Source organism: Mus musculus, chromosome 16 (assembly GCF_000001635.26).
Source record: "Mus musculus strain C57BL/6J chromosome 16, GRCm38.p6 C57BL/6J".
NCBI classification, from domain to species: Eukaryota; Metazoa; Chordata; class Mammalia; order Rodentia; family Muridae; genus Mus; species Mus musculus.
This window is the reverse complement of record NC_000082.6, coordinates 45,532,670-45,552,535: the sequence shown is the minus strand read 5'-3', so window position 1 is coordinate 45,552,535 and position 19,866 is coordinate 45,532,670. Positions and strand designations below refer to the sequence as shown.

Sequence of the window (19,866 nt, the reverse complement as noted above, 5' to 3'; positions counted from 1 at the left end):
GCCACTTTATATACCTTCTATTTGGAAGATAGTACAAGAGGTATCTTTTGTGTTAGAATTAGGTATTGGGGACAGCAAAGCCCCAATATGGATCTCCTACTTTTTTTTTTTAAATTTTTGATGCATTTAGTATAGAAGCACTGAACAGTATAGAAAACTGTCAATGTTTTTTGTTTGTTTGTTTGTTTGTTTGTTTTTAGGTAGGTAATATTCTTGTAAAAACTTTAATTATATGGTACAACACAAAGAGAAGATTCATAATCCCACTCCTAAGACTGTAGATATAACTTTAAAGAATTGTTTTGGGAACTAGATGTGATGGTGCAAATATGCAATCCCAGCTCTGGGAGGCAGAGGAGGGAGGAGGCAGGAGGGAGGAGGCAGGAGGCAGGAGGCAGGAGGCAGGAGGCAGGAGGCAGGAGGCAGGAGGCAGGAGGCAGGAGGCAGGAGGCAGGAGGCAGGAGGCAGGAGGCAGGAGGTCCATGAGTTCAAAGCCAGCCTGTCCTGCACAGCATATTCCAGATCAGCTAGATCTATATAGTGAGCCACTGCCTCAAAACCAAGACCTAAAACAAAACAACAATAATAAAACAATAACTAAAATGACAGATGAAGGGCAATTTTTAAACTGGAGTTTATTTTAGGACAAACATTAACATTCCCTGGAAAGAAATAATTTGCTAAGCTTTGGACTAACAGATGAGAGCCAATTAACAGCTGCTAGCATACACACACACTCAGTAAATATTTACACTGAAGACAAACAGCAGAAATGAGGCAGGAAAGATGAGGACATGAGGAAACAGAGGGAACCATCGGATCTGACAGAATCATGAGCTATATAGGATGAGACTTCGTTGTGGGTTTTCCAGAAGTGACTGTGGATTTAGGCAAAAACTAAGGAGGCCATGAGGAAAGAAATGCTGGTCATTTTATGAGTCCTGAGGTGTTTGAGTTTGCAAAGAAGTTTTCTAGCGTTTGGGGATTTTAAATAACTGAGTCAGAATTCTTTTTACGAGTAATCTTTGCTCAGCAAACTCCCATACATCTGTCAATGCACACAGTTACACTGTGCCACTCTGAAATGGGATTGCACAGGTCTATGAAAAGCTCCCTCTTAATCTAATTAATTAACACACCTTAAAGTGTGTGTTCTTTGTTTGTTTGTTTGTTTTTTTTTTCAAGACAGGGTTTCTCTGTGTAGCCCTGGCTGTTCTGGAACTCACTCTGTAGACCAGGCTGGCCTTGAACTCAGAAATTCGTCTGCCTCTGTGCTGGGATTAAAGGTGTGCGCCACCACTGCCCAGCAAAGTATGTGTTCTTAAAGTTAAGAAATATTCTGGATATACCACTCTCACTCAAGTTCCTCACACACACATTTTGAGCTCAGTTCTGGGTCACTTTATCTATTTGATTTCCTTAGGAATTTTGTATTTCAAGAACTACATTTTAACTGCTATAGACTTGCTAAATGCTTTGAGATTTGTCTAGTAGGGAATGTTCTTCACATAAGAGTACCTACTTTTTCTAGAATTTATAAACAGAAGTCTTTCTCCATTGTAATTTGTTCAAATCCTATAGATCGCAAGTAACGTTTGTATTTTTCTGTGTAAGCCCAGGCTCCTTAGGTTTACACCTTAATAGCTTACAAGTTTTTGTCAATGTAAAATCATCAGAATTTCCAGATATGGAGGGCTTAGATCAGGGTTTCTCAACCTCTGGGTCACAGCCCCTTTTTGGGGGAGTCATAGGTCAGACATCCAGCATATCAGATATTTACACCACAATTTATAACAGTAACAAAATTACAGTTATGAAATACCAACAAAAATAATTTTATGGTGGGGGGGGTCACCACAGCATGGGAAACTGTCTTAGAGTGTTGCAGCATTAGGAAGGTTGAGAGCCAATGACTTGGCAAATTATATGCAGTCTGTTCTGGTGAGTAAGTTTCTTTCTACGTCATGTATGCTAAGCATGTCACTCATATTTATACTCATAGTTTTTGTACAATTGGTTATGAAACTCTTTCTTTAGAAATGGCCCAATAAAGTATGATTACAATTGTGGCTCTGTCCAATTCCTCTTTATTTTTTAATGGTATTGACTTTCTATGCCTGGGTATATTGTTCTCTGTGTAACAGTGTGCACATTTAAAATTTTTTTGATATAGTATTTGAATAAAAGTATTCCACTTGAAAAAATTCATAAATGTTTTCATAGTTATCTGTTCTTTGCCGGTGTTTTTACACCTACCCCGTCTATATAATTTAATGTAAAGCATGAGCCCTCCTACTCACAAACATAGAAGATGAGGTATAAAACTGAGAAGATGAGAGTGATGTGGTTGACATCATCACCAAAGATGGTGGCCATCCATAACTGAATCACTTTTGTAAATACGATTCCAGTAATGAAGCTTTCAACAATATACGACCAAGCTGTAGACATGACCTTGTGGGCTACAAGAAAGTAGAGACATGAAGACTGGTCATAGAACTCACTTGGCCTTCATGTTAAATGATGTTCTACTCAAGTTTTCATTCTGTCATGGTTAAAGTTAGCTCTGTTAAAATGAACATCAGAGTACAAGTATCCCTTCAAGGTACTAAGTTTACTGGACTATATTTAGTTCTGTTTGTAGCTTCTTAAGGACCCTTCATTAAGGATCCTATAACTGAATTACTTTATACCAATGGTTCATAGGAGTGCCTATTCTTCACATACTCACCAACATTAAGTTTTTTTATTTTTAATTAATTTTTTTCTAAGTACATGAAAATAACTCACTTAGTCTATATAGTGTTACTTGTATGGAGGGTTAGTAGGGAGGAAAGTGAAGGAGGAAACGACATAAAATATCATAATCTCAAAGATAAAAGAAATAATTCTTAAAACATTATTCTTATATTGTTTTATGTGGAAGTATGTTTTGTCTACATTTATGCCTCTGTACCATGTGTATACTTAGTACCTGATTTTGTCAGAAGAGGGCGTTGCATCTCCTGGAACTAGAGTTACAAATAGTTGTGAACCAATATGTGGGTGCTGGGAACAAAACCTGGTTCGCTGGAAAAACTGGCAGTGTTCTTAACCAGTGAGCTACCTCTACATCCCCATAGCCAGGATTTATTTATGTATTTGTTTGTTTGTTTATTTATTTATTTATTTATTTATTTTTTACAAATGTCAATTGAATAGGAGTCAATAGAGGTGATATCTTATTGTGTGCCTTGTTTGTATTTCCATGGTAATTGATGACATTTATGGCTGATGTGTGTCATATCAGTCCCTCATAGTGTCCCTTTATGATGGATGGACTGCAACCTTCTGCAACCTGAACCCCAAATCAGTATTTCCTCACATGCATTGTTCAGGATACAGGCTTACTTGGCAGAGGAATATAGAAGTAAATAAAACATTGTCTCTGCCCAGTCAATTTCTTTTATGTTTTTTTTGGTCTGTCACCTGACAGACTAGTAACTTTTCATTGTTGGACGATGTGATTGTCTTCTTTTCCTGAAGGCAATTCCTCATTGTATATTTTTACATGAAATGCTTTGTGCTTCTCTGATTTCTTCCTAAGTTCCAAAGACAGTTTTCCTTCCATTTTATTGTTTTATTGTTGTTGCTGAGTTTTCTTTGGCTTGCCCATGTCTTCATTTGTATAGAGACAGTCTCAGTTAGCCCAAGCTGGCAGTGAATTCAACACATAGCTAAGACTTGTAAGGCCTGCTCCTCCCGCCTCCACCTCCCATGTGCTGGCTAATTGTGGGAAGTGAATCTGGAGATGGTACTCTGGTGTGGCTAAAGGTAAGGAAGAGGGTTCCTTTGTAAGTCTTGTCTGTAAATATCCATTAGTAGGTATGGTATCATCAACATGGCTGAGTTGGCTTGGATTCCTTCCCACCTGGAATCACTCTCATAGATAAAAGGAAGGAAGGAATCTTTGATCTGTCCAGTAGAAAGAGGAATATCTCCAGAGATAACTAGAGTATGACAGGAGAATTCTGTGAATGGCCCTGTATGCACTTGAGTTCTGAACATGCAGCTTAGTCCAGCACCGTCTACCACTGGAAAAGGAGACAATGGGGGCTGGAGAGATGGCTCAGCAGTTAAGAGCACTGACTTTCTTCTAGAGGACCTGTGTTCCATTCCCAACACCTACATGGAAGCTCACAACTGTTTGTAACCCTAGTTCTAGGGGACCTGATACCCTTACACATACATGCATGCAGGGAAAACACCAACATACATAAAATGAAAATAAGTAAATTATATATAAAAAGAGGAAGTTATGGTTTGTGACACATGAAGGAATGGAAACAGTCTTCATAACATAAACTGCTCCAGCTCATTGGGTCTGAGGCCCTCTATAGCTTTATCCTAGTGTAGGATGAGGTGGTTTGAGTGAGAATGGCCCCTAGTAGGTTCAAACTTTTGAATGTTTACTCACTAATGAGCTACCATGACCTGAGTATACAGTCATTGGGTAATGGTCAAATGCCAATATAATGAAAGGCAAGTACTGCCTTATCTTCTAAGCTATTTTGCTTATTTGGGGTTTTTTTTTTTTTGGTTGGGGTACACAAAAGAAAACAAAACAACAGCAGCAGTAACAACAAAATCCCATCATCTCATTGTTTGGACACAAATGATCCTCTGGGAAGCTTCACCCCAGCCCACAGTGAGAAAGCATGCTATGTGCAGGTCAAGTCAGCCTGCCAATACTTGCTACTTCCTGTAAGCATAATTTATAATAAGACACAACATTCATGAGCACTTTAAGATGTTAGAGAAAAACCCTTACCTAGGGTGTGGTTCACACTCTTTGACTTGAATCTGATATGCACAACACCACTATATATAACTAAGGATAACACTGAGGTCAGTAGACTCTCTCCATTAATTAAATTTGTGAGGCTTCTAGAAAGACCTAAACATGTCGAGGAAGATAAAGCTGCGTCAATATTAAAGAATAAAACTGTATTAGCATGCATTCATTAACCATGGGTTCTCATCTGCTCCACACTCTTCTTCCAGGTCCCTACCTTTTGTGGATTTCTTCAGTCTAGCAGTTTTCTTCCCAAAGGACACACATTTTTATGATGCAGAGAATCTAATTCTGGACCTATTCTTAGCTATGGATTTGAGTCACCTAAACTATCTCCATGGTGGAAAAAAAACAAGTAAATTTATTTATTTACCAACTCTTAAGTCTCTACTCTCATAATCAAATACTAAATTAAGTATAGTCCATTATGTTTAGGTAATGAACAGATTTTGCTTTAAGCCACCACATTTTGGGTGTTCATTTATCAGCAAAACCTACTATTGTATAATTGCTCCAGTTCATAAAATACGACTAGTTAAGCAAACAGGGACTGTTTGAAAATTAATAACAAATTTGAAGTCAAAAAAGAAAACAAAAGAACAAAAACAAACCTCTAGAACACAATGTAAATGTATGTCCTGTATGGGCATACAGTCGACACCGTTGGCAGATTGGTTTCTTGTGAATAATGAACAACTATATATGAATTATACAAGTACATCATATTTATAGAGCTTAAAAATACTTAGATGATAGAGACACAGTGCACTCAGTACACTTCTTGTATACAATCTTGAGGACCTGAGTGAGCTGGATATCCTGAACCCATGTGAATAATCTGGCCATCTGCACCTGTAACCCCAGCACTAAGAAGGTAGAGAGAGACAGCCAGTTCCCTGGCTCCCTGACTGACCAGCCAAGTCAAACTTATGAGCTTCCATAGTGAAAGAGCCTGACTCCAAGGCAGTGAAAGAAAATCAGGATGATTTCTTAAGTTCTCAGTTCTCACAGGTGCACACCCACTTGTGCCTCAAGTGTACATACCCATGTACTCACAAGGTCAAAAATCTTGATTTTTCAAGACCAAGCAAAATGCTGCTGATAGAAAGACACCTTTTTGCAAATATTTTTTGAAAGACTCAACTTTAGAAGAACAGGAAAATTCCAAGACTAATAGCAAAATGCCCAGTGTTTATGAGGTCAGTCTTCCAAGTAGATCATTGTAATTTTAAAAGGACAAGGAAAAATGAAGAGGAATACTAGAGTACAAGATTCAGAGATTAAAACAGGTCCAGCATTGGATTCTCCACATCATAAAAATGTACATCTTTTGAGTAGAGAATGGCTAGATTGGTGAAATTCACAAAAGGTAGGAACCTGGAGGAAGAGTGTCGAGAAGATGACAACCCATGGTTAATGATGGATCTGGCTTGCTTGAATTTGTAGACAGTATTTCCTTTTGCTGCTCAGGCTGGCCTTTAGTCTCCCTCATTCTAGGATTCCCAGTATGTACGGCCCAGCTAAGCATATTCTTTTAAAGTTTCTTATGAAGTGTAGCACAATGGTAGAACACTTGCCTACCATGCTGCAAAACCTGAATTCCATTCTCAGTATCACCGAATGAATGCACACAATAGAATAAACACATTCTCCCTTTTCCATCTTAGTCTCCTTATCTTCAAGACTCAGCTTTCCTTTCTTCATGTATTTATACTTGACATGTCTTTCATATTTTATTCCTGTTTGTTAAGAGCATCCCTGTTCCATTTATCTGGTCACAGAGTAGAATTTAATTTAACAAGAATATGTGTGTGTTGTTAGTGTGCATATCTGTGTGTGTGTGTGTGTGTGCAGGGGAGGTACCCATGATTAATCCATATTAATAGTCTATCTAAAATAAAATAGAAGTCCATCATTAAAAGGTGATTGAATAGGGGAACTAGGTTATTTTTCCTGTATAAAAATCTGTATTATTTTGCTTTTCTGAGTAATTTAACTTAATATTTTACTTCTCTTTCCCCTGATAGTCTATTTAATTTATTTTTTCTCCAATAATTTTTTTATTCACTCAACATCCCTTTCACAGCCCCATTCTCTCCTCTCCTCCCAGATCCATCCTTACAAATCCTTCCCCATATAGCTCCCTCCCCTTCTCCTCAGAGAAGGGAGAAGACCCCCTCCCCCTTGGGTACCACCCTACCCTGGGACATCTAGTCCCAGAAGAACTAAGTACCGAAGCCTAACCAGGCAGTCCAGCAAGGGGGAGGGGACCCAGTGGCAGGGAACAGAGTCTGCGACGACCCTTCTCCACTTGTTAGGGGTCCCTCATGAAGACCAAGCTGCAAGTTTGCTACAAATGTGTAGTCAGTTCTAAATAGTGTATACCACAACAACTCTATGATGTGTAATTTTATTGCTTGCTATTCTTCTGGCTTTTGATGAATGTTCTCAGTGACTACAAAGGGCATTTTAAATGACATTATCCTATTGACTATTTTCAAAGGATAATAAATATTAAGCAAAAGAAAATTGACAACAGCATGTACATCCTAAAGTGCTGGTCCACAATGTTCTGTCAGTGCAAGGGAGATGCTTGTATGACCCTATTGCATGATGGGAAACGGCTTTTTTTAGATGCAGGATAAGCTCCTCATTGGTCTTTCCTTCTCTCCTAAGCATCACTTGCAGTATTTGTGCCAGTCCCCCATATCTTCCAGCCCCTTACCACACCAGTGCATGTGATCAAATCCATATCTGACAAAGGATCTTAATATGAAGATGAGCTAGCTACAAACTATATCCTCAGTATAGGAAAGGAAAAGAGAAGAGACTTTAGGGGTACTTACCAAGGTCTCTTATGGAGGCTGAAGTAAGCATAGGATCTGAACTTATAAGAACAGCTGAAAATAGTAACCAGGGGACAGTCTTCAAAGATAATTTATTCACAGACTGCAGATACCAAAGTATTAAGGTGTAATTAATCAGAAATCCAGGAATTGTAATTACTAGTATCTGCAAAGACATTTGGTGTTAGAGAGATCAGATCTCTTTTGCAGTCTGTTTTGAAAAGCAGCAGACCAAACAGAGAACTGGCTAGCAGTTCGTTAGCTCACTTTGCTAGAGCAACATTCCTCATTTCCCACCTAAACAGGAAGTGGTTGAGCGTAGGTCTTCTGGGCCAACATGTACCATAGTTCTCGGCAGCTAGTGCTCTCCTGTTCCCTGTGCTTCCTGGTCAAGTGCCTGAACAAGGTGCCTGGTTTTAAGTTAAAATGCATTGCTTCTGATGGTGTTTAGGCCACAGCCTCCTATTTACAGAACTATTTTTGATAGCTTTGCAAGACATATATGCACAGCTTGTGACCAGATGAGTTTTATCTCAATGGCTTTCGTTAACAAAGCCCTCGCCTCTTGGTACTCAGATGTCACTGCAATTTGGGTTATGCTTGCTTCCGCGAGTCTCCCTCTGCGTTTCCACTATTCCCAGCACTTGTAGCTTTAGATGGTAGGAATTTAAAATGGGACATTGCTCACCAAATTTCTTCTTCCTTGAGACAATACATGTCATCGTCACATTCTTACAGATTCCCAGAGCTAAAATGATAATTGTTATCAAATTTTGCCAATAGTCAGAACTGTTTCTTTTCTCCAACTTTTCCCTGAGTTTCCAATATGCTAGGACACTGCCAAAGTATGTGTGATGGTTTGTATATGTTTGTCTGGGGTAGAGGCACCATTAGGAAGTGTAGCCTTGTTGGAGTAGGTGTGGCTCTGTTGAAGTAGGTGTATCACTGTGGGCGTGGGCTTAAGACCCTCATTCTAGTTTCTAGGATGTCAGTATTCTGCTAGCTGCCTTCAGATGAAGATGTAGAACTCTCATCCATGCCTGCCTGGATACTTTCATGCTCCCATCTTGATGATAATAGGCTGAACCTCCGAACCTGTAAGCCAGCCCCAGTTAAATGTGGGCCTTATAAGAGTTGCCTTGGAAACCCTGAGACAATCTGTTTTCTTTCTTTCCCTTCCTTCCTTCCTTCCTTCCTTCCTTCCTTCCTTCCTTCCTTCCTTCCTTCCTTCCTTCCTTCCTTCCTTCCTTCCTTCCTTCCTTTCTTTCTTTCTTTCTTTCTTTCTTTCTTTCTTTCTTTCTTTTCCTCCCTTCCTTCCTTCCTTCCTTCCTTCCTCCCTCCCTCCCTCTCTCCCCCTTTCTCTCTTTCTTTTCTTCTCTCTTCTTTCTTTCTTTCTTTCTTTCTTTCTTTCTTTCTTTCTTTCTTTCTTTCTTTCTTTCTTTCTTTCTTTCTTTCGTTCTTCCTTTCTTTCTAGATTAATCACTTTGATATACCATACTTTCTCATCCTCTTGATTTTCTATTTTTGGGACAAAATTATAAACTGAAAATAATTAACATGGTTAGTGAATGGAGAGTAATATGAAAGCAGAACCATTACCTGCCAAAATAACTTTTGAAGCATGTATATATCCATGTCGAAGGCAACATTAAAGATAATCACTGGTGTGAATATACCAAAGAATATGTCTGGATCCATCCACTGTATGGCATCTGCATATATCTGGATCTGGTAATATAAAATTGATTATTCACACATATTCACCCTTAGTTAGCAGATAACACATGCCAGAAACCCTTTTCTAGCAACAGGGAAAGAAAGAAAGTTTCAGAAAAAATACAACACAGTAGGTGGTTTAAGACTTATTCTGTTGAGTTATATACAACTTTCCATCTGATTGGCAGATGGAAACACGTTGATACACATCCCTGAGCCCTTCTCAGAGAGAGGATAGAGGAAACACATTGACACAGGGAGTAAAGGTCATATAGCGGATTTGCGGGAACAAAGGAGAATTTTAGGTAAGTGGGTTCTTACACATAAGAATCTATAAATGAATAAATGATCCTATGAAGACCTAGGAGCTATGAAAAAGCCATATTTAATCAACATCTCTGAAAGAATGAGAAGACTAGCTGGTACCAAGATGAAGTTCATGTGAGTAGTGAAATAGCTGAGGGCATCTTTCCCGATGTTAGTAGACCTCAGCAGGCTCTATTAGGAACATTCATCTGGTTCATCTTTCTTCTGTGCTGTAGCCTTCTCCATGTGCATATTTCAGCTGGCCTCCATGGCTTTAGCCTATGCTATCAAGGTTTTGAGAACAGGCAGAGGATAAAGCTCACACTCCCATAATTGCTGTTCTTCTAAAAGTCTTTTACCTCTGGCCCAGTTCTGTGCTTTCTCAGGAACTGAATCCATGGCAGGCTGGCTTACCAGCTCTCAGAGTGCTATCTTAGGCCACAGCTCTTGACACAGACATTTTCCCTTGGTGGAGATTGTGGAAGGACTTAAAGTTGTGTTTATGTCATAGTTGGGGTTAGATAACTGAACAGTTCAGTTTTTGTCCTGTGCAGATAGACAGACTCTTTTAACATTACTGGCTATATCTGAAAAGTCCACCACTTTCAAAGCAGCTCTCACACTCACTGAACTGACTCCCTAAAGTGTTCATTGGCTAAATACAGCCCTTGGGCTAAATCTGACTCTCTGTTCATTTCATATATAGAGTATGAGACAGCTTTACCCTAAGTTTCTGGATGAGAGCGCTGTTTAATGAATCAGGAACACCCTCTACATTCCCTGTAATAAGTATTCTCCTCTGACTACATGATCCCAACTGTCCATAATAGTAGTCACTTCCTTATCTAAATCTCTTTTGTCTTTGTCATTTTCATTTCATGGAATAGGCTCAATTAATATTTCTTTATATATCTTATCTTATGCCCCTTTTAAGGATAAGCATGGCTTATAGAAAATGTATAAAACATTTTTTAACTGAGGCAACAGTATTGGATCACTATCAGAATTATCTTATTATCAGAATTATCTTACTACCAGAATCCTATGATAGAAACTCCATGCTATCTTCCTGGCCAAGTTCTTGTTTAGGAATTCTGATCTATCCTTAGTAGTTGTATACATATTAACTTCCAACAACCTTTGTGCCTTCAGACTGTGGGCTCTGCTCTTTCAGTGTGGTTATTTCTTATTGTTATTGTTATTATTCTTATCATCATCATCATTATTATTACAAGCATCCTTTGCTTGTTTAAATGGAAGATCAGGTTTTGTTGTTTTTTTTCCCAAGAATTCTTTAGCCTTCTTTGCATTTATGCAACTCTTAGGTATAATGTTTATATTCATTTATTATACATACCTGGGTTGATGCAAAACTCAGAATTTCAAAACAGCATCCAATTAAAAATAGTATCACAGGAAGAGGAATTGGAAAATCTTTCAGATGCATGTTCAAAAATGCTGTAAAAAGTATACTTGTTACTGATAGACAATGCAAAATCTGTACTCATTACTGATAGACAAGGAAATGTTATATTTACTGATCTTTATTATTATATGTTATGTGACTTCTAAATATCAAGGAAGTAGAGAAGTATCGACTACTAATTACTGTTTACATGTAATCAAGACCTTCATTCATGCTTAAAGACACAAAACCAATGCTGACATTAGCTGATTGGATTCCTGCTTTGTAACTTTTATGATGGATTGCATTTCTTTAGAGACTTTAGTTAAGTGTTGCTAGAAACCATTAGTTCTTGGGTAATACTTGCAATAGTTTTTATAACCACTATCATGGTTGTAACCCAAATTATGTTACTCTCCAGTAAAAGCATAATTAACTAATGGAAATTCCTGTCTTAGGAACAATGGAATGAAAACCTGGCTACAATTTGCCCAACAGAAACAAGAAAACCACAGTAACTTGTAACTTTCCTGCTTTTGTTTGCCATTTCTGTGAAAAGGCAGCACCTAATCCTCTGATAAGTATCAGTACATTTTCTCCCAGTTACTTTTTTCTGGTTCTTTTAGCATAATTTTTAAAGAAAAACACCATTTTCAATCTTTCTTCTTCTTCTTCTTCTTCTTCTTCTTCTTCTTCTTCTTCTTCTTCTTCTTCTTCTTCTTCTTCTTCTTCTTCTTCTTCTGCTTCTGCTTCTGCTTCTGCTTCTGCTTCTGCTTCTGCTTCTGCTTCTGCTTCTGCTTCTGCTTCTGCTTCTGCTTCTGCTTCTGCTTCTGCTTCTGCTTCTGCTTCTGCTTCTGCTTCTTTTCTTCTTCTGCTTCTGCTTCTTCTGCTTCTCCCTCCTCCTCCTCTTCTTCCTCCTCCTTCTTCCTTCTCCTCCTTCTCCTCCTCATCATTTCTCCCCCCCCCCCATTCCTCCTTCTCCATTTATAAAGGTTAAGTTAGGTGTCTTAGGGTTTTACTGCTCTGAATAGACACCATGACCAAGGCAAGTCTTATAAAAAACAACATTTAATTGGGGCTAGCTTATAGGTTCAGAGGTTCAGTCCATTATCATCAAGGTGGGAGCATGGCAGCATCCAGGCTGTCATGGCGCAGGCAGAGCTGAGAGTTCTACGTCTTTATCCAGAGGCTGCTAGTGGAAGACTGACTTCCAGGCAACTAGGGTGAGGATCTTATACCCACACCCACAGTGACACACCCATTCCAACCAGGTCACACCTATTCCAACAAGGCTACACCTTCAGATGGTGCCACTTCCTGGTCCAAGGATATACAAACCATCACATGTAGGTTTATCATTTAGTTAGTTTTTCTGGAAGTTTCTATTTAGAACTTTGATTCTTCTATCTCCTTTAATTGCTCTAGTTACTGAAAGCTGAGTCTGACCCAGTAGCAACTGTACTGTAAGTCCTTTAACCTGAGAGAGGTGAAGGACCCTAATGACAGATATGAGACAACTTTTCCCAGAGATAGGTACTGTTTAATTCTTTCAGCTGAACATATTACATTAAATGTATGAAACTAGGTATAAAATTCTAATTTCCTACCGCTGTTACAGTTCTTTAATTCTATATATCACTTATAATATGTATCTATAGACTACACTGAGAAGGGATGGGTCTTAGCTTACCTCCAACTGTACAGATCAAAGATAGTATCAGGATGATTTCAGGGAGGTCCTGGGGAGTGCTCAGAAACACACTTTTGAGAAGTTCCAGCCACATATTAGTCAGTTTGATACTGTGGGATGCAGTTAAATTTTCAGAAATTTCTTCCATTTCCATGTTTAATTACAGTCTGCCTCAAACTTGATGTGTCTCTGAAAAACTCACAGAGGATCAAAGGGCCTTTTCTTCTTGGTGTCTCCTATTGCTTTTTCTAAAAGAGAAGAAAATCACATATTTCTTCTTTAAGTATCTCAAGTCCTCACTCAGGGCCCATAAACATTAGGAATGCAACTCCTTTCTGTGACACTTCCTACTGGAATGAAATGTAAAGTGCAGAATCCCAGGTGATAGGAGCTAGCCAGAGGTGCTCTGTATCCATTCTCAGCCCTGAATGCTACCCAGCCATTGCATCATTTTGAACCTTTTCAACTTGCCAAAAGAATCATTCACAGAACCCTTCTCTCTCCATTGAGACCAGAAGCAGGCTATTCAGTTGTATAAGGCAGTGAAAGAACCTTTTGACTTCTATGTAAATTTTAACCAGAGTACAATTACCAGACCATGATAATAGCAACCAGGACTTTCTTTTTTTAATTAATTAATTAATTAATTAATTAATTAGATATTTCTTTATATACATTTCAAATGCTACCCCAAAAATTCTATATACCCTCACCAACCCTGCTCCCCTACCCACACACTCCTGCTTCTTGGCCCTGGCATTCCCCTCTACTGGGGCATAAAAAGTTTGCAATATCAAGGGGCCTCTCTTCCCAGTGATGGCCAACTAGGCCATCTTCTGCTACATATGCAGTTAGAGACACGAGCTCTGGGGTTACTGGTTAGTTCATATTGTTGTTCCACCTATAGGGTTGCAGACCCTTTCAGCTCCTTGGGTGCTTTCTCTAGCTACTCCATTAGGGGTCCTGTGTTCCATCTTATAGATGACTGTGAGCATCCACTTCTGTATTAGCCAGGCACTGGCATAGCCTCATACAAGTCAGCTATAACAGGGTCCCTTCAGCAAAATCTTTCTGGCATATGCAATAGTGTCTGGGTTTGGAGGCTGATTATGGGGCACAATCAGGACTTTATCCCACAAGGAACACTATTAGGCCGAGTCTGATAAGAGTTTAAAACAATGAACAATAGCCACATTCAGAGAACTTATCTCTTCCCAAGGTAAAACAGTTTTATATCAGAGGTCTTTATTTGCCTTCAAGATTTCTTATCTTGTGGGGTGGGCCAGGACTCCTCATGCCCAGGTTGACCTCAAATATAAATATATTTGTGTGTGTGTGTGTGTGTGTGTGTGTGTGTGTGTGTGTGTGTGTGTGTGTGTGTATTTATGTGTATATATACCTTTCTGGTTACAAACAATGTTTCGAAAAACAAATTAAATAAGTATGTTCTTATGTTTAACTTTAAAATAATAAATTTGTAAACAGAACAGTAAAGTCACCCACATGGGTCTCACCCAGTTGATTTTCTGTGCTTTCTTTAAGCTGATGAGCTCATTCTCTTATAACGATGCTGCATCCTGCTCTCTTAGTGTTACTGTATCATTAGCATCAATAAGGCTTGTACGCAGTATTTATAGTGACTGCATCACATGAGCACAAACTCCATGCTCAGGTTGCCTGGATATAGAGGTATGTCTAGGTTCTCTTTGTAGTGGGAAAGCCTGTTTTCTCCAACTCCATTGATTTGTTTTCAAATTTGTTTAATTTCCCAGCCCATGTCACTCAGCTCTCTGAATTTCTCATCCCCTGCGGAGCTATACTGATATTGAGTAGTGTGCCTTGAGGTCACCTACATGTCCCGGGTGATTTTAATATGTAACTACTTAACAATTGCTGTAATTCTCCCCGTTCAAAGGAAACTGTCGCTCAGTTTTTCAGTCTCAAGGCTTAGCACTGATTTTGATTAGGTTTGTGACAGAGAAGCCTACAATCATAAACGCATGTGCAGTTAGCAGGTTTTACTATTCATAGCAGTTAGGGTAATGCCCATGAAGTACCTTGGTAAAATGATGCTACAGAGAACTTCTTATGAGATTTACACTTTGAGAGATTTTGGAAAAGGTCTATGGGGTGAGGATTTCCTATAATTTGGGTGTGTCAGGGACAATAGTGTTATTTGGTATCTCAATAAATGTTACCTGTAATGAGAGCAAGTCTGAATAAAGGACACTGTGATGTCATTTACAAAGAGCTTGCTGTTAAGTGAGAGTGGGAATGTATGGAGTCACAGAGCTCACACAAGTATCTTGTATCTGTTTCAATTAGTTGTTTTATTAATTAACTAAGTAATTTTTGAGACAGGGTCTCACTACATCTAGCTGGCCTCAAACTCATAGATAGATAAATGCCTTCCTCTGTCTCCCAAGATCTGGAATGAAAGTTATGTGACATCACACCTGGCCATTTCATGTGTAAACTTGATGCTCTGTGGGACTATTTGTGTCCAGTAGAACAACTTGCCCCAGCTAAGAGCACATCAGTCAGGCTACCTGAACATTGATCTCTAACCATAAGGATCAGGCTAGATTCTAGAGTTAAAGTGTGTGTGTGTGTGTGTGTGTGTGTGTGTTTTCATCAAAGAATATATTTTTCAATGTATTCTTAATGTAACAAGAGCTCAAGATAGGGCTAAAAGTCTTGCTTCATATGCACAAAGCCATGAGTTCAATCCTCAGCATAGCTTAAACAGACCCAAGTGACACATACCTGTAATCCCAGCACTCAGGAGATGGAGGCAGGAGAATAAAGAGTTCAAGAACATCATTGACCACAGAGCAAATTCAAAGACAGACTGGATTACGCAAGAGTCTACCTCAAAAGTAAAGAAGACAAAACAAAACAAGAGCTTGAGACTGATCTGGAAATAGAGCAAAAGCATTCAGCTATGGCTTCTGAGTAAGACACTCCATCTCAGCAGCAACACAAATCACCTGGGAAGCTGAAAAGGAAAACGTATCCCGATGCGTAGTTAGTAGTTACTGCCCTCAGAGGTGAACATGACTGATCCAGAGTGCATCCTGGGGCATGGGAACTATACAAGGCTCAATTTGGCCCTCCCTGCCTGCTTTCAGCATTTAAAACAGCAGAGGGGGTCTCTGGTTCTGAACTGCAGATTGGAACACATAGTCCCATAAACACTTCCCTCATTTCTCAAATCACTTTAAAACATTTAATTCTAATAAGCCAGCTCCAGAAAATTAAATAATTACCCCAAGTTTTGATTACTGCCGACATTTATGGATACCCTAGATTAAGTTCAACAGAAAAATTTAATGTAGTGTTTATGGTGTGGTAAATACTAAACGTATACCAAATAGCCTTTTCCCCCCAAAAAAAGTTTCATCACAAATTTTCTTGTAAACGCTAATAGTACCATACTTTAGTATTTTAAAGATATGTGTACAAAAGCTACAGGAAAAACAACCAGATTAAAAATGCCATCAAAACTTCTGCAGAATAAACCAGCTTTGTATGTTTAGATAAATTTATGAGTTTAAGTCTCATTATGAGAAACATAATAATTTCCCCATATAGTTTCAGACATTACTTCACCAAGGAAATGTTTTGGTCTTGTTTGACTGGAGATATTGATGTCTACCCCCTCAAAAGATGGCATGCTGATTACCCTTAGCGGCCAGCCAACCAAAACTCAGAGAGATTCCCTTTCTCATAGCATGAAAGTTACATTCATTCACTTTGCTCCTGAAAACTTTTTTTTTTGCCATTACTATCTTGTAGGAATGCAGAGATGGAACTATCTCAAATAGTGTGCAATGGTCTCCCTACTCATTTGAACAAGCTATGAAGTGCAAGCCTCACAATTTCACAACTGGGGTTGGATACAACTGAGGGTCTCGATGTCTGCTTAGTGAACTCTGAGACATTTAACAGCCTTCCGACTCACTGACCCTGAACAGGGAGGGAGTTCTACTCAGGGTGCTGGGAACTCATAGTGAACAGCCTGGGCTTACAACCCTCTACCTCACTTTCGTTGAGGGCATGACTATTTGGTACCTCATCAATGGGAAGTCGGTATCCACGTGGCGGTGAGCAGTTTCTCAAGAACTGATATAAAAAGTTTAATGGTGAAGGGGTGAGGCAGCAATTCACCATGAGGCAATTGATCTTAGAGAGAGTCTTTGGTTGTAACGAGTAAGGCCCAAGGACCTAAATGGAGGAGTCAACTCTAAAGCTAAATGCTGTGGTTTCCTTTGATCGTCCAACAGAGGAGCATCATAGACCAAGTAATAGTTGGAAAGGTCAATTTCCAGAAAGAGAAACAATAGAAGGGCTCACCATCGGGGCACGGGAGTGTCCTGGAGAATATGAGAAATGGAGGCCAGAAACCTCCTCTCATTCCAGAACTGTCCAAAACCAACTGCAACTTCACTGACAGTTACTTGTTCCAAGCCCCGCCCCTGCTATGTGCCTACTGGCTAGAGGTTCCTAACTCCTAATTTGATTGGCTTATAGAAACAGCATCCATTTTCTGTGTATTAAAGGCATTGAAAAATTTAAAGCTGTGCTTATTTAGAAAAATAGTAAAGGATCGAGAAAAGAATCCTCCAGTTAAATGTATTGTATTGATAGGGCGAATGTATAGATATTTTGAATGCAGAATTTATGGTTACTGGATTTGAAACTTTGGGTTGAGGACTTGGTTCTGGGAACAGAAGAATGCAATCAAGACACATAGAGTGTAGTCCCTAAGTGGTGTGCTGCAAAATCCCTCAAAACAGCTTCCAGCCCTCCTTCCTGCCCTTGCCCAGAGATGCCTCAGCAGGAGCTGTCCAAAATGGCAGCATCACAACTCCTCGGTCTCCTGCAGTTGTCACAGACAGAGAGCAAGTAGGAGAGAGTTACATTGTCATCTTGGCTGTGTGAGAAACGTTCCTAGCCTTATATAGCTTGACAGCTCCAAACAGCAAGGATCATTGAAGGGAATTATTTCCACAAGTTAACAGTGTAAATCCATTTCGCAAATGGTCAAAGAAACCATGAAAGTTTAAAACTGGTAAACTACTTATAAAGTTTTAATGGAATGAAAGTTAAGAGTATCTCAACTAAGCATTTACATGGAAATTATAAGATTTGAATGCCTTTCTTATATTAAAAATAGAATTAAGGGAAAACTTGGCCAGAGTGAGGCGCAGGCTGTGGGACTACCACGTGCCCATCGCCAGCGCGCCATGCCCGACTACAAGTTTCTGGAGAAGCCCAAGCTGTGGATGCTGTTCCCACTGTGTGGGAAACCCATGCGCGAGCCTGTGCAGGTGTCTACCTGAGGCCACAGCTTTTGCGACACCTGCCTGCAAGAGTTCCTCAGTGAAGGAATCTTCTAAGGACCTGAGGACCAGCTATGCCAAGATCTACCCAGACCCAGACTGGAGATCCAGGTATTAGGCTTGTCTACACGCAGCATCCACAGTGAGGGGGGCTGCCGCTGGCGTGGGCCACTGTGTCATCTACAGGGCCACTTGAATACGTGGAGCTTCAGTATAGTCCCTTGCCCGAATCACTGCCTGGCCATGCTGAGCCAGCGTGAACTGCCCACCCACTGGCAGTAGGATCGCTCTAAATGCAGCCTCAAGTGTGATTTTTTTTGTGTGTCTGTGAATTCAGCGGGGAGGCCTACGAGAGTCACGAGGGTGTGTGCCCCCAAGAGAATGTGTACTATGAGAGCAAGTGTGGGGACCGCATGATGAGGCGACTGTTGGCTCAGCATGCCATTTCTGAGTGCCCCAAATGTGTCCAGCCTTGTGTCTACTGTACTAAGGAACTTTTTTTACGACACCATCTAGAGCCACTAGTACCAATACCCACGCCTGCCTGTTCCCTGCCTCAACCAATGTGGAATGAGCATTGTGGCTCAGGAGGACCTGCCCACCCATCTGAAGGATAGCTGCAGCATTACCTTTGTGTTCTGCCCTTTCAAAGAGTCTGGCTGCAAGCACAGTTGCCCTAAGCTGGCAATGGGACGTCACATGGAGGAGAGCGTAAAGCCACATCTGGCTATGATGTGTGCCCTGGTGAGCCAGCAGTGGCAAGAGCTGCGGGAGCTGTGGAGAGAGCTGGGAGAGCTATCCATGGGCAGTGGTGGAGTGCTCATCTGGAAGATTGGCAGCTATGGGCGTCGTCCACAAGACACTAAGGCCAAGACTTAACCTAGAGTGCTTCAGCCCAGCCTTCTGTACCCATAAGTATGGCTACAAGCTGCAGGTGTCTGCATTCCTTAATGGCAACTGCAGTGGTGAGGGGGCACACAACTCTCTATCTACATTCGTGTGTTGCCAGGCACCTTTGACAATCTCCTTGAGTAGCCCTTTGCATGCCTGGGTCACCTTCTCCCTCCTGGATCAGAGTGACCCAGGTTTGGCTAAGCCACAGCATGTCACTGAGACCTTCCACCCTTATCCAAACCGGAAGAATTTCCAGAAGCCTGGCACTTGGCAAGGCTCCTTGGCTGAGAGTTCTCTGGGCTTTGGCTACCCTAAATTCATTTCCCACCAGGACATCTGAAAACGAAATTACATGCGGGACAATGCGGTTTTCATCCTTACCCCGGAAGATTCTCAGCTGAGAGTAGAGACTTTTGGCTTCAAGTGGGAAGGGAGGCGGGACCGGATCTCAGGCACTGGCTGAAACTGGATTGAGGGCCTGACCTCCTTTCAGCTTCTTTTGCCTAGGCTGTTAGCTCACTCTCCCTACCACCACCATCATCCCTACCCCTCAGGTGCCTCCAATTGGTGCTTCAGGCCTGGCCCCTGGGGGTAGCAGGTCTCAGGTTAGAAATCTGATCCTGGGGCCTGTGTCCCCTCCTGGGCAGGGCAGACATGCCTTGGTGCCAGCCACATTCTACCTGGACTGAGGTGCCTGCTCAGATGCTATGTCCCAAGAACCATAGAGAGGGTGGGAGGTATTGGCAAAAGGAGGGGTTGTTAGAAGAATCTGCCTTGAAATTAACTTCTCTTTCCATTCACCCAGTGGTGCCCTCTCTGATTATTTATTT

At 40.5% G+C, this 19,866-nt stretch overlaps 1 protein-coding gene and 1 pseudogene across 4 annotated transcripts in view; one reads left to right on the top strand and one right to left on the bottom strand.

Annotated features, from left to right (window-relative positions):
* Positions 1–17,270, bottom strand: part of Slc9c1 (solute carrier family 9, subfamily C (Na+-transporting carboxylic acid decarboxylase), member 1) — a 71,736-nt gene extending 54,466 nt beyond the window's left edge. The window contains exons 1-7 of one of the 4 annotated variants that reach the window (NM_198106.4): positions 17,154–17,270; positions 12,798–13,045; positions 11,060–11,160; positions 9,280–9,408; positions 7,681–7,846; positions 4,811–4,936; positions 2,301–2,462 (exon numbers count right to left, since the gene is read on the bottom strand). In NM_198106.4, coding sequence (NP_932774.3) covers positions 2,301–2,462; positions 4,811–4,936; positions 7,681–7,846; positions 9,280–9,408; positions 11,060–11,160; positions 12,798–12,951 — 838 coding nt within the window. In that variant the 5' untranslated portion in view covers positions 12,952–13,045; positions 17,154–17,270. The remainder of the gene's footprint in view (positions 1–2,300; positions 2,463–4,810; positions 4,937–7,680; positions 7,847–9,279; positions 9,409–11,059; positions 11,161–12,797; positions 13,046–17,153) is intronic. The other 3 variants (XM_017316906.2, XM_017316904.2, XM_017316905.2) reach the window with 3 other exon arrangements.
* On the top strand, positions 18,047–19,434 carry Gm6903 (predicted gene 6903; annotated as a pseudogene).